The sequence below is a fragment of the Mirounga leonina genome, unplaced genomic scaffold, assembly GCF_011800145.1.
Source record: "Mirounga leonina isolate KUSES-001 unplaced genomic scaffold, KU_Mleo_1.0 Mir_53, whole genome shotgun sequence".
Classification (NCBI taxonomy): domain Eukaryota; kingdom Metazoa; phylum Chordata; class Mammalia; order Carnivora; family Phocidae; genus Mirounga; species Mirounga leonina.
The window spans coordinates 6,394,873-6,409,024 of NW_023270807.1; the positions used below are offsets into that span (position 1 = coordinate 6,394,873).

The window sequence follows — 14,152 nt, forward strand, 5'->3', positions numbered from 1 at the left end:
CTGCTGTAGGAGCAGTGCTTTAGTTATTTGTTTTCACAGAAAAACATTTTCTCTTAGTCTTCTGCCTCCAGCAGAAGTATTACATGCAGAGTATTACATGCTCATGTAATACCTAGTAATTGAATACTCTCCATGAATGCAAACAAAAGCTCCAATCCCGAGAAAAGTGTAGATCCTGGGTTACACTCCCCAGTACCAAATATTCCTTTAATGATTGTTATTACAGTAACATTAAACAGATGTAGACATTTTTTTAAAAATGTGGGCTGGTCTCTTGACTTTTCATTTGATTTAAAAAGATTGATTTACTGCTGGGAAAAACCCCTTTTCAGAGGAAAGCTTTGTGTGAGTTTCATTAATTCCCTCGCTTTATGGCCACAAGCAAGATGGGACCACCAGTATTACCAGCCCATCCTATGTGATTGGATGTGTTTCAGCCCAAAAGCACATTTGTCATGGGGTTGTCAGAACCCTACTGTACTAGAGTTAAGTGAGCTTTGTATTAAGAGGCTTTGAAAGACCACATCTTCAGCCCTGCCATCCCAACCCACCCTCCCACTGGAAACAGACCTAAACTCAAGTATAAACCAGAACCAGGAACCATACCAATTCCAGGGTAATTCTTGGGGCGGCTGGGTGGCTCAGTCGGTTAAGTGTCTGCCTTTGGCTCAGGTCATGATCCTGGGATCCCAGAATCGAGCCCTGAGTCAGGTTCCCTGCTCAGCGGGGAGTCTGCTTCTCCCTCTCCCTCTGTCCCCCTCCCCCACTCATGTTCTCTCTCTCTCTCAAATTAAATAAATAAACTCTTAAAAAAATAGAATTCTTCCTAAGCTAGTGGTTCTTAAACTCATGTGCACAAAAGAATCCCTTGGTAATTGGTTTAGCCTGTAGAGTTTGGGGATCCTACCTCAGAGCTTCTAGATCTCAAGGACTCTGGACACTGTTTAGCCAGTGGTTTTCAAACCTGGTTTCATGTTGGAATCTTTAAACAAATGGATGCTTAGCTCCTACCTAATTAAATTAGAGTATCTGAGGGGTCAGGCCCAGTGTTGGAAGGTTTCACAAGCTCCATGGGTCATTTTAATATGAAGCCAGAGTTGTCAGGCCCTGGTGGAAGCTCTGAAGCCTTGGGTGAGAAGGCTGAGGGCCCCTTAGAAGTTCGTATTGGATGAGGCAGCAAGTGTGACATGCTTATCTTCAGACAGACAGGTGTTCTGCTCCAACACATCCAGCTGACTATCCCAGAAACTCATGGCTTACTGTGAATATGCATTAGAAGGTTTGAGAAACCCCAGGATTCATTTGCTAAAATTTGTGTGGATGCGCTATGTCCATTTTTCCAGGGGGAGGGTCCTCAGCTTTCAGTAGAGGCACTTTATTTTCTCCCCCAGCCCTTGTTTTATTCATTTATTCATTCACACCCCCCTGTCCTGCCCTCATTCTGCTCCCTCACACAGGTAACCATTCTTATGGTTAAAGTATGTGATAATCTATCTTTACGTTTGGCTCTTTTTGTTTGTTTTGTGCGCATCTCTTTATAATTTCCATGAATTGTGTTCTTAGTGCTATCCGTGCTGGTGTGTGTACATTCATCCATTGCTTCTGACTTCATGGTTAGCTTCCCCAAGATTTTACCTCTCTGCTTCCTTGGTGATGGACACCCAGGCTTCCAGCTCTCCTCAGCCACAAACTGAGCTGCTGCGAACATCCTCACATACGTCCCCTTCAGAGCCCACTCGAGAGATTCCTGGGAGACAGACCCGGAAGCAGAACCACTGGGCTGCGGGGGCCACATGTACTTCTTCCGACTAAGGGGGGCAGCATGGCGCCCGAATGACTGCTCCCAGCTACACCCCTACCACCATCGTAGGATTCCTAAAGTGACCTGAGACCCCCACTCACATGCTACCACAGCGAGAAAGCCAGTCAAGCTGGGCCCTCAGCGCTGCTTGCCTTTCCTTTTCTTTTTCCAGCTCTGCCTTCTTTCCGGTTCTCTGTGACATCTGTATGAAACCTCTGCCACCATGTCTGCTACCTCCCAACTCTCATTCCACTTCAACTTCCACAGACAAAATAGAGGCCGTCTTACCTTCCTCCCTTCACTTCCAAGGGCATCAGAGGCAGTGTCTTGTCTCATTTTTCTCTGCAGGCTCACCTCACCAGGATCTTTGATGCCCTCCCTCCCCAGACCTTCTCCCTGAGGCCTTGCTGCATCAGTTCTTCCCCTGGTCTGTCTATCTGTCTCCCTCTCTCTCCACGGGCTTACTTCCATGGCCTGCAATGTTGGCCACTTCTCTCCCGTTCTGAAACAAACCTCCCTTCTCCTTAGGCCTCCATTTTCCCTCCTTCGAATGTTTGTCGTCTATCACAAACTTTTTGAATACATGTTCACGTGTGCTCTCTTTGCTCAGCTCCTTCTCATGTGCTCCCTCACTCCCAGCCCTCCAGCCCGTGGTCTGCAGTTGCCCGCTCGCTCGGTGTGTTCGGTCCAGTCCCCCCTGCTTCTTTCTTTCTAGTGTCAGACAGCACTCACAACATGCTTCTTGGGGCCGCCTCCCCTCTTGGTTTTCAAGGTAATATGTTCTCCTGGGTCTCCCCTGCTTCTCTCTCTGCTTTTTCTCAGCCTCCCTCACAGCCTCCTCTCCCTCCCTGCCCTTCAGAGCTTTCCCCCGGTTCTACCGTCTAGACCCTTGCGTCTCCACCTATTTTCCTGAGCTCAGCCACTCCTTAAGCTTCCTTGAAGCATTTATAAGCATATGACTCTCAAACCTGGATCTCATTTTAATTCAGCGAATTGGTTTTGAAAATTTCCAAATGTTTGTTTGTGTGTGTGCTAAGATCCAGAGTCACGGGTGACTCAGTAGAAGAGTTCACAGACTAGAAGTCTCTCTTCTGAACTCTGGACCCATGCACCTGGCAGTCTTTCTGTTTGCCACAGTTTGCGGCTGTGCATCTAAACTGCAGATGAGCTGAAATGAAGTTTTTTTCCTAAAGGGTTCAGAGGCCAGCTTGATGATATGTCAGCAGACGCTGCTGCCCGCTCTGCTTCCGGCTGGAGAACACACCAGAGGCCTCTGGGTCACAGGCTGTGTGCACATATACTCTCTTTGAGTGGGAAGCGTGGGCTGCAGCAGCTAGAGTTCTAAGATGACAATTTGGTCTACAGACTTTTTCCCCTGGCCCCTGGAACAGTGTGATATGGACAGAGTCACAGGCAGACGGGAATTAGTGTAACAGGTGAGAACTGTAGACAAAGTCGGTGCTGTCAGTGACAGACCCCGCCCTGACATTGTGGACCCCAGCAGTGCTGGCATGAGGAGTTTCCCACGTAGGAAAGTCCTACCGGGCTGGACATAATTCACCGTGAAACTAAATACACATCGGGCCTTTCTTTTAGAAGTTAGGGCAAGCAGATTAGGGACAACGGAGTAGCGAGTTTCCCTGAGACTGGCCTGGCTAAGCGTCGGGGGACCAGCGGCCCTGTGAACCAGCCTTACCTCTGCTTCAAAATCTGTTTGTTGTCTTCGATGGTGACGCTGTCAGCGTGGTCCCTCTTGAAGATTTCAAAAGCCTCTTGTCGTCCTAATGACATTTCTTCTCTCATCCCTGTTTGGAGACATGGGGAAATGGCCTCAGTCACGGCATCAGGATCCCATTAATTTCACTGTCACTTTAGGCGGACCACAAAGCTAGCCCTGACTCCAAGAGGCTCACAGCCGAGAAGCTCCTGACCAGACAAGGTGGCCCCGGGCTCTTCCAGCTGGCCACTGACCCAGCGAGGAGGCCCTTCCAGCGACACCCTGCACCCTGCAGGGCTGGGCCTGTGCAGGCATGTGACTTGTGGGGGGCTGGACTTTGGAATGTCTGGTCGGAGGAAATGAGAACCAGAGCCCCAGGCCCCGGATTGCCGAGGACATCTGCAAATGCACTTTCTGCCATCATTCAGTGCTACAGCTCTCCCCGTTTTCCTGTTATGCCCCGTTTTGGTTTTCTGTTAAATTTCATGCTGGATTTCCAGGCATTTAGTTAAAAGAGGTACAAACCAGGCTGAAAGATACAGAACCTAGAAAATTCTACTCTTAGTCTCCCTATAACGACTCATCCTTGTTTCCTGTGTCTAGGGAGGGGCCTCGGTGCTTACTCCGACGTTAGGTTCTCCATCGCAAGATCCATGAGCAGGTTGTGATGGTGGCTCCTAGTTCACATCTAAATCCAACATCCTGGGTCGCTATCGTCACTATGTGCCAACCCTTGCTTCTGGGCCCTGCTCGGGGGCCAAATTCTGGAACCCAGAGTCAGGACGTCCAGGGATGGCGGAGTGAGCGGATGGTATTCCTGTACCACAGCCCACTTCCCCCTGGCCTCCCAGAGCGAGTCTCAATGCAAGTGTGTGCCTGGGACTCCCTAGGCAACAGCTGAATTCACAGCTGGATTTTGGGTGAATCTACGGAGTTGTTTTTTTATGCCTCTTTTAAAAGCATTGGTTCCTTTTCCCCATGTTTTCATCCAGTTAATTCTACTTATCTTTGAAGCCCTGGCTGAGTGTCACCAACCCCGAGAAGCTTTCCCTGAGGCCCAGGCAGCACGAATCCTCCCTCTGCAGTCAATGATCCTCTATCAATGCATCTGTAACACACACAGCCCAGTAGACACTGTCACTTCACATGACAATCCTTTCTGGTGACAGGCATGTTTCTAGGAGGTAGAGATTACATTTTTGTGAATCCCTAGTGTCTTGTTCAATGTCTGGCATTTAGAAGGTGCTCAACAGATGTGTGTTAAATGAATCAGGTCAGGAACGAACCAGGAGTGACAATGAGCCTTGCTCTAACTGCCACATGAACATGATCCGGGGCAAGAGTGATTTGCCTGTGAGGCCCCAGGTTCCGGAGATGCATTCATATGGGCCACATACCACATCTCCTCTTGCCTGGAAAAAACCCGCTGAGTCTCATCACCAGGCCTCGGGGTGAGGAACTGGACCAGCCCATCTGACACCAATTTAATGATTACCATTGATAAAAATAGCACCATGAAGAATGTCTGAATGGTGAGGCACACAAGACACCCCACCCTTTTCCAATCAGAAGCAAATGGGCACGTCTCGGTTTTGTCTCCACATCTGCCCTGCACACTCCAGAACCGGGTCGGCCTGGGAATGGGTTTGTGCGAGACTCGGAAAGATGAGTTCTGCTGCATGAGACACGTTAACCGGGGGGCACTTTTCATCCAGCAGAGCCCACCAGGAGCCAAGGGATTCACGCCATACCTCATACCCCGCCCCTGGTCTGTGCCCAATTCTGACAATGTGTGCTTTTCACTGCCAATGAAATAGCAACAGAGGGTAGAGGGAGTGAATCTCCATGGAATGGAGTGGGGGATGAGGAGAGCTCCATGGAGACCACCTGGGAACCTGCCTGGGGGATCCCCCAAATTGCCTCCCATAGAGGAGGTGATGAGAAGGCAGCGGCAGGGATGGGGGGCTGGAAGAGGGTTATTCAAAAAGTTGCAGTGAAGGAGTTGGGTTCACAGCCTTTTCTCTCCCAGGCTCTGCTTTCTTTTAGAGCTGACAGTCCAAATTGACAGCTGGGTGGAACGGCTGTGCTGAGGCTTCTCAGCGCCCACGGCACTGTTACAGCAGTTGGTCCTGGAAGAACTTAGAACCAACTGAAAACCCCGCTGCATCTTCCCTGAGGTGCGGAGGGGCCTAGGTAGTGGGAACAGAACGGACATGGGGTGCACAGAGGAGACAAGCCCAGGAAGGTAGTTTGCTGTCACTTTCCAGAGGATCTTGACATGTGGGGCCAGTGCTGTATCACAAGTATAAAGGAGTCACCAATTTTCCAAGACTTAAAATTCAGTGAAGTGCATGTTATGAGACAGAAAGGTACGCTGGAAGGACTTAATACTTTCGGTGACTTAAGACGTGCTTGGGGTCTTGCAGTGCCATGGGCGTATCGTCGGGAACACAGGACGATGGAGAAGGCATTCTGGAATTGGAGTTCTATGATGGTGGGGAACTCAGGTGAGCGGACATTGGTATGTGAGGGCTGTAATTCTGGCAGCTAGCGTCCCCCATGTCTGCTCAGGGAGGCCAAGGTGCGGTGGCTGATGATGCCCATCGTCTGAAGGCAGAGAGGCAAAGTAGGGCCTGGAAGCCTACTGAAGAGCTGTCTTCGCCTCTCAGGATTTAGAAAACAGCTCTCTCATGGGGCAAGCCCTGGCTGCCATTAGAAGGACTTAGAGCAGCTGGAGCACGGGAGTGACTGAAAGCTAATGAGATGATCATCTATTTATTTATTCTCTCCACCAGTATTTATTTCTCTTAGGCACTGTGGTTGGCATGTGACCGAGCTATAAACTTGAACAAGAAGATTAAAGCTTTGATCCTTGCCCTTAAAGAATTGAAAGTCCAGTGAAGGAGAAAAAACGTGAACAGTAACAATGAAAGCTGCTATTTGCCGTGAGGCAGGCATGTGTCCAGCGCCGGGAAACAGGGAGGAGGAGGGTCAGCTCTGTCGGGATGACTGGGAAGGATTCTGAGGGACGAGTGGCATTTGCTATGTAGAGCAGAAGTGGAAGAAGATCCCAGAAGGAAGGGACAGAGGAGGAGAGTGGATCAAAAGGGCAACCTGATTCATATGCGAGGTTCTGCCACCCAATAGGAATGGCCTTTGGGGAGAATAAAATGAATTTCTTATATACTTTACACTAATCACTGTATCAAGTGCTTCCTTACCTATTATGTCAGTTAAACTTCTCCATGATCCCTGGTCAAATAGCATTTTACAGAGGAAGAAACTGAGGCTCAGTTAAAGAAATGTTATAAAGGGGTAAAAACGGTCTGGCTTTTTAGAGGAAGTCAGTTCTGCTCTTAGATCCGTTTTGCTAAGGAAAGCATAATGACTCTCATCACTGTCTATCTTGTCCCAAACCTTGCATTTTCCTTACGGTATCACAGAAAAAAAGAATCACAAATTTTGTTTTACTATTTCTATTATTATTTCTAGAATGTGTGCAGTCCATGGGGCAGGGATTTTTGTGAGTTTTGTTTGCTGCAGTAATTCTAGCACCTGGATGGTACCTGGCACATAGGAGGAACTCAAATTCTTTTGAATGAATAAATGAATGTCCTACATGCTTACTGTTCTTCCTTCTGGCATAGCATATTGTGACATGATGGGGTAAGTACACTGATGGCTCTTCCTTCCTCCGCCACCACGCTCCTCAGTGGGTGCATCCTCTGTATAAAATTCACACACACACACACACACACACACAATTCAACACCATCTTCTCCTACTACATGTCACTATGCTTCATAGCCTTAGAGATTCCAACTCCAAGAAGCTTTTATAAAAATGCAAATACTCTTGAAGGCATCACCGTCCTGGAGCTAGCAAAGACAAACTCCATGATCTGTTGACCATTAGCTAACAGATCCTGCGAAGACGAGACATAAGATGGTGTCTCAGGCTGGTGCCAAAATGGGGGAAAATCTGAGCTTAAAAGGGAAGGTGTGATGGCAAAGACAAATTGTGCCTTTTCCCCAACTTTGTTTAGTCTGTCAGATACAGCTGCTCAACAAAGCAGAGGACCTTAGGAGTTCCACTTGCCGTGACTATTTCTAGCTCGTGGTTGTTTCCTTTTAGTGAATTTCAATCATAGGTCACAGTGTCGAATCCCAGAAAACATGTATGACTCAGAGCAGCCTGCTGGCTTGCTGAGGCACAGGACTGTTTAAGACCTGGAGGAGAGCACATAAAATATTACAGGCCAGTATAAAATTTCAAACAAAACAAAGCAAAAACCAAAAGACGAACAAACAAACAAACAAAAAACCCTAAAGAAGAAGAGGAGTTTCTCAGTCTCGGCCTCCAAAACAGGACATTGCAATTCCAGGTTGTGAGCTAGATGGAAAACACTTCCAAATCCTAAAGGTATGGCCTCTTCTGGATTTTGATACTTATTATGAATGGCACTTAGGTAGAAATGGCAGACAACAAGGCACTTGCAAAATCAGCCTTGGAGTGAGGCTTCTGTAAATGTTAGGCATATAAAATTCTTTGGTGCTGGTCCCTCACCTGTTTCTATAATGTTCTCTTTTTTTTGGCCATCCTGAAATTTGGCTCCTTATTTTGCTGAAGAATATGCATCGGTACTTTTGGAAGCCCTCCTCGCCCCCAACACAGGGTCCCATGGAAACCAAGTGGAAAGGAAACACATCGGAAGTGGAGAGTTTATGCTCCTGCCTTTGGGCCTGCTGTCTGATTGCCTTTAGTCTGGAGCACAAGGGCCAGAGCTCATTTTCCTGGCTGCCCCAAACAACCTACTGCTGCTCAAGCTATTGCTTAAAAATTGACAAAGGTAAAATGATGGAGAGTTGTGTTATTCACCCTGAAAAATGGATTTCCTGGTCAGAGCCAAAAATCTATTTTCCTTGGGAAAGGCATCTATTCATGTGGTGCCTCAGTTCCCTCTGACTGAAGAAGGAAGGGCAGAAAAAAAGACCCACAGAGAATGAGGAAAAGTGAGCGATGGTGTGGGATTCTGACAGGAAGGGGGGCGTGGATCACACCGGTTGGGACCAAAAGCAAGAGAAGGCTCAGAGCTGGGTGGGGGACATTCAAGGCTGAGAGAGGGAGGAAGCTGGATGTGGGGGATGATCATATGGTTTGTGGCTTGGTAGTGGAAGTTTTCGAAACCAAAGGTGAGGGAGTGGCTTTGATATAGTGACATGATGAATCCCTACAATATGTAGGACATGGAAGTGCAAACAGTAATGAGAAGCAACAGGCAGGGATAGAGTGTGGCTTTGTACGATATCTGATACAAGGTTCTCTAGGCACTGGAATTTCTCAGTAAATGTTGACTTAGGTGAAATATACAAAAGTATCCTCCTATAAATAATTAGAAGAGAATTCCATGCTTTGGTGTATAGAAAAGTTAGAATGAATGGACCAGTGGGAGGGAGAGAAAGGAGGAATTTAGATGAGAGGAAGGGATAAATCTATCAAGGCAGCATGAAACATAAAAGGTCAGGAGGGAAATGAAGGAAAGGTCAGTGGTCCAACACTCTTGGGAATGGTGCCTGGGACAAGGATGTCCCGAGGACCATCAAAAGGAAATGATGGCTACAGCCAGAAACTGCAGCGAAGAACAAGTCAGCAGCTTCTAGCATGGAAAGCAAAGGGTCCACTGATGCTGGACTGAAAACATGCATGAAATGGGGGAGGCGCTAAAAGATCTTATAAAGAGAAATGGTCCATCTCCCAGAAAGATTAGGAGGGACATTTGAGACACTTGACCTTCCTCTCCTCACTGCAGAGAGGATGCTGTCATTTAGGAAGGAGGAGGTTTCTGGAAGTTACGTGAAAGACCTGCATGGCACGGAGGTAGTCCCCACGTTCCCACATTCCTTCCTCACACTCATGGAAGACATTGTCAGGCAGCCTACATCATTCATCCCCTTTCCCAGATTACCACCTAATCAAATTACGACTGCTGTTACTTTCATCATTCCTATGTTTCCGGGGGAAAATAACTGCCTAGTTTTACCACCTTAAGGGCTGACATGTAGGTGATTTTCCCCAGGGAGCAGCGTCATGCCTTCAAGTGCCCGAATCACTGAGAGTGGCTGCCTGGGGGCAGATGCCAAGGAGCCCTCCGTCCATGCTTCCCCACCCCCAGGGTGATAGAGGCCACCATAGGAAGCGGTGCCATGTGCCATGGCTCTGTTTACTTTAAGGGCCAGCTCAGCTACAATTTGAGGGGTGGCTGGGTGGGTGCAGCGGGGTATGGAATCTGAAGACAAGGGGAAGACAAAACCACTTAGCCACAGCCAAAGTGACTGCAGATGTGAAGACCAAGAGTCGATCTTTTGGGGTGACCAAGGACACTTGCCCAACACTCTTCCTGCTTTTGAGTGACACTTCTGGAATGAGTTGGTGCCCTAGGCCTTGGAGCTAAAGGCTTATGTTCAAACCAGAAGATACCACCTGGGCTGAAGTCCTCAGATTAGGACTGGCCTTGGAGTTTCCTAAGCTGCCACATGAAAGCCGTCAAATGAGAACCTTTAATTTGTAGATTCTTAGGGCTGGCTTGGACCAGGCTGAAGCATGGTAGGCTTGGCAGGGGTTTGAGGGAGTGGAGTAAAGGGAAAATCTGAAGTGGAAAGCCACGGAAACCTTAGGAGACCCACCCAGTAGTGGCACCACATCTAAATAAATCAAATGGGTTCCTGACTCCTGGTGCCAGAGATCACACGTCCCACCAGCAAGCCTCGCAGGCCCAGCAGCACAGACCATGTGGGCTGGGTGGAATTAGGGGCCAGTGTTCGAAGCTGGTTGTGTTTCTCTTTCGTCTTGGTAACCATGTCTGAGTCACCTTCCTGCTGCAGCTGCGTGCTGGATGTTAGCCTGAGCGGGTGCCGAAAGGCCCTGTGTGCCAACCAAGTGGACAGACTTGGAGCACCCGGAAGAATGGCAGCTGCTTGAGGGCAGTGGCCCATTTCCAACAGTCACATTAAGCCTTTAAACCATGGTCCTGAGGATCGTCTGCCGAAGACCCTCCTTTTCCTAACCCGGCCTCTCTGGGGTTTTTCTTTTGTGAGTGTTCTTATTCAGAACAAAGTGCCCATGTGGGTTGCTTAGAAAAATCCATGGACAGACACAGGCATGGAGCTTGGAGGACAGCCTGGGTCATGTTGGCATTTCTGCGTTTTGGAGTTAATTCAGGAATCTGGAGGCCAGCAACATTTCCATTAAATAAGACAGCATGCTGTGGCTCCTGATGCCAGGCGAAACTGAATCTACAGTCTTTTCCATTGATTTCAGTCCATAGATGTGGCAGCCTTGGTGACCAATTCCATGACCAATATTTGAACCAACCCTGGAAATCTGGGTGGAAGGACATGTGAGCTCTAGCCCTTTGTGGGTTAAAGGGCAGTTGATTGAGAGGCCCACTGAATAGAAAGGTAGCATTCCTCTTCAGCTTAATAAGAGGCTCCAAATGCTGCAGAATCTGAAAAACACAGATTCCCTGAGTCTGAGAGGTCCTGACCATTTCTAAAGGCTATGGTCAACCGGGTTCTGTTGACTGGTGTCCACCCCAATGAGCTCAGTTCTCACGTCAGCCTGTGCTTTGGGGGCAGCAGCTAGAGCATTGTTCACATGCCCTATTGTCTGACAAATGAGGGAAGTTTTCTATCTATGCCTGAATTAGGAATGAATTCCACTGTGGTCTCAAATTTATTTTGCTACATTCTTAAAAGAGAATTAAAAAAAAATACATTCTAGCCTAGTAGCGTCTTCCCTGAAATGCATGTAGATTTAAATAAAGTTCTGTTTCTCTTGCTTGGAAGTAAGCAAAAGGTAAAATGGAGTTTGGGTATACTGGTATTCATTCCTTGGGGGCAAAAAAAGGAAGGGAAAAATTATTTGTTGTGTGTCTTCTATGTGATAGGCATTGTTTCATGCTTCACAAATATGAACTCACAGATATTAACTAATCTCACAACAAGTCTATTGGTGGTGATGGGGGGTAGCTAATGCTTATTGAGAACTTTGCATGTGCTAGAGGGATTTCATATGTTGTCTCATTTAATTCTCACAGTGACCCTGTCAACTAGGTAGTATTGGGCCCATTTTATAGGTAAGGTAATTGAGGTTGAAAGAAGTTAAAAGTGACCCCAAGACAACAGTTAGTAAAATGGTAAAGCCATAACTTGATCCCAGGTTTGTCTCACTCTGGAACCCATCTTCTGCATACTGTGTTGCTAAGTGAAAATCATTTGTCAAGTAGAAATGATTTCACGAATACCAACAAAACACTGAGGTCAGACCTATGAGGTCAGGAGGTCATGAGAAAAAGGCAGTGTTGGGAGGGTTGTGAGTTGGGATGTGCACTGAAAACCATGAATGCACATGGCAGCTTGTCAGAGCTGGAGATGATCATGAATGGGAATCTGGGGCAGGCACCAGATGGCCAGGAAGAGCTGCTCCACCTGGAGTCCCAGGGCCTGGGTAAGGATCAGAGGGAAAGGGAGGGTTGTAGGGGAGGCTTGGCTTTCTACCATGAGGACTTCATTAGTTAACCAACTAGGTCAGGTCCAGCTGAGTAATTATCTTTCCCTAATCTACATGGAACTTCAGTTTTGAAGAGTCTCCACAGTCAAAGAGTTTATGCACTTCAAATAGTGGTGTTGGACCAAAGCAGGGGGATACTACAGAGAGAAGGGGTACAGTCCAGGTTCCAAGAGTGTGGACTTTGGCAGAGAATAATTTCCCATCCTCAAATGAGCAATAGCCATGAGAAAGAGGTGAAAAGGATCCAAGGGGCCATCATTTTCCCTTTGACCCCTCTGTATCCCGACTGTTTTTTCTCTGGAAAGAATTTCATTATTTAAATGTAACATTTGTTTATTCACTGAGACTGTGAGTCAACTGGTGAAGTAGACCATCTGTCAACAAGTACTGAGTATCTGCTCTTTCGACAACCCTCTTCTATGTTTAATGTTACAGATAAATAAAAGAAATATTGTCCTTGACCTTGTGATAGAAAGCACTGGGGGTATGGGAAATTCAAGCTTACGTTAGAAAGTAGGCGAACACTCATGGACAATGCATTGGTGGTAGTATGGTGCAGGTGGTGTAGACAATTGTAAGAAAGTAAAAGAAGGGGAGTGGTCAGATTGCAGAGGGCTTTTCAAGAAACAAAGCAAGGTCATAGGGGTGGGAAGGAGCCCACCGTGGTCAGGGACTGGCACAGAGATTGAATAAAAGGACCTTGGGGTTTCCTTTGACTGTGGGGGGAATTGGGGCCCAGTGACCTCTAGGTCCAGACACCATACCCTTAACGAGTCCCCTGCATCCCCAGGACATTCCCAGGCAGAGGTGCACTGGAGTTTTCCACAGGCTTGTCAGGCTACTCTCCGTCCCTCAGACGATGGAAGAAAATCTGCTTTAGAGTGTAACTTTGGGCTACTCTTCTACTACTCTTGTGCAGTGGTTGGGGAAAGGCGATAGAATTTAAAGTAGGAAAACATGGGTTTGAGCACGGGTTTCACCCACTAGCTGTATGATCTAGGATCTGCCATTTATATTGCTGGAAGTCTCAAGCCCCTCATCTATCAAATGAAGCTAATACAAACTGTCTCTTAAAGTTACTGTGAAGTGGGGCGCCTGGGTGGCTCAGTTGGTTAAGCGACTGCCTTCGGCTCAGGTCATGATCCTGGAGTCCCAGGATCGAGTCCCGCATCGGGCTTCCTGCTCGGCAGGGAGCCTGCTTCTCCCTCTGACCCTCCCCCCTCTCATGTGCTCTCTGTCTCTCTCATTCTGTCTCAAATAAATAAATAAAATCTTAAAAAAAAAAAAAAGTTACTGTGAAGTGTTAATAAGAGATGGTGGCACTTTGTGCATCTCTCCATTTTGGAACTGCTGAATACATTTGTAATAAACTATTTGCATGACTATCTTATCTGCCCACCTTCTCCACCCCTCAGGCCATGAGTTCCAAAGACATGTGACTTTGCCTTATGAATCTGTAGCCCCAGCTCCAAGTTCAGTGCTTGGAAGATACTCCAAACAAGGTTTGTCAACTGAATGAATAAACAAGGATGAGATACCTCTAGTTAACTTGTTTTTCTTAAAAGCATTATTTGTTAAACAGTACATGCATCTCTAGGCAGTTTTCTATGTATATATTTTGCAGTAATAAAACTGAATATGGCAGCTATGAATCATTCATTTGAAAGTCTGACAGAATGAATGAATAAATATGGAATACACTATAAAAAGTGAAAGTGTAAAAATGAGTTATTATTGTCATCATAAGTAATAATGAGTCATCTAAAAGCCTACCCACAGCAAGCTGTTCAGAGCGCAAGAACGACTTGAACACAGTAGGAAAATTCTGAAGGTAGTTGGTAGTTATGAGTTAGCAATGGAGGAAGAGAGAGTGGTTTAAACTGTCAGGCAGGCTCCATTGCTTCTGTGTTCTCTGCTCCCTGACTACCCCAGGAGGCTCATCCCACAGTAACAACCTCTTCTCATTGGGGAGATAAATGCACAGGACAGGGGCTACCTCATCAGTCCTGACTGGTGGACTCAATGTAATCCAGGCTTTCCTTCTGGTGAGAATGGATCAAGCATCC

The 14,152-nt window shown here is 47.1% G+C and overlaps 1 protein-coding gene across 2 annotated transcripts in view; it reads right to left on the bottom strand.

The window, feature by feature from the left end:
* The window catches only part of KIF6 (kinesin family member 6), a 440,006-nt gene that overhangs the window by 99,729 nt on the left and 326,125 nt on the right, over positions 1-14,152 (bottom strand). For both annotated transcript variants that reach the window (XM_034991249.1, XM_034991248.1), the window contains exon 14: positions 3,498-3,606. In XM_034991249.1, the coding sequence (XP_034847140.1) occupies positions 3,498-3,606 (109 nt within the window). The remainder of the gene's footprint in view (positions 1-3,497; positions 3,607-14,152) is intronic.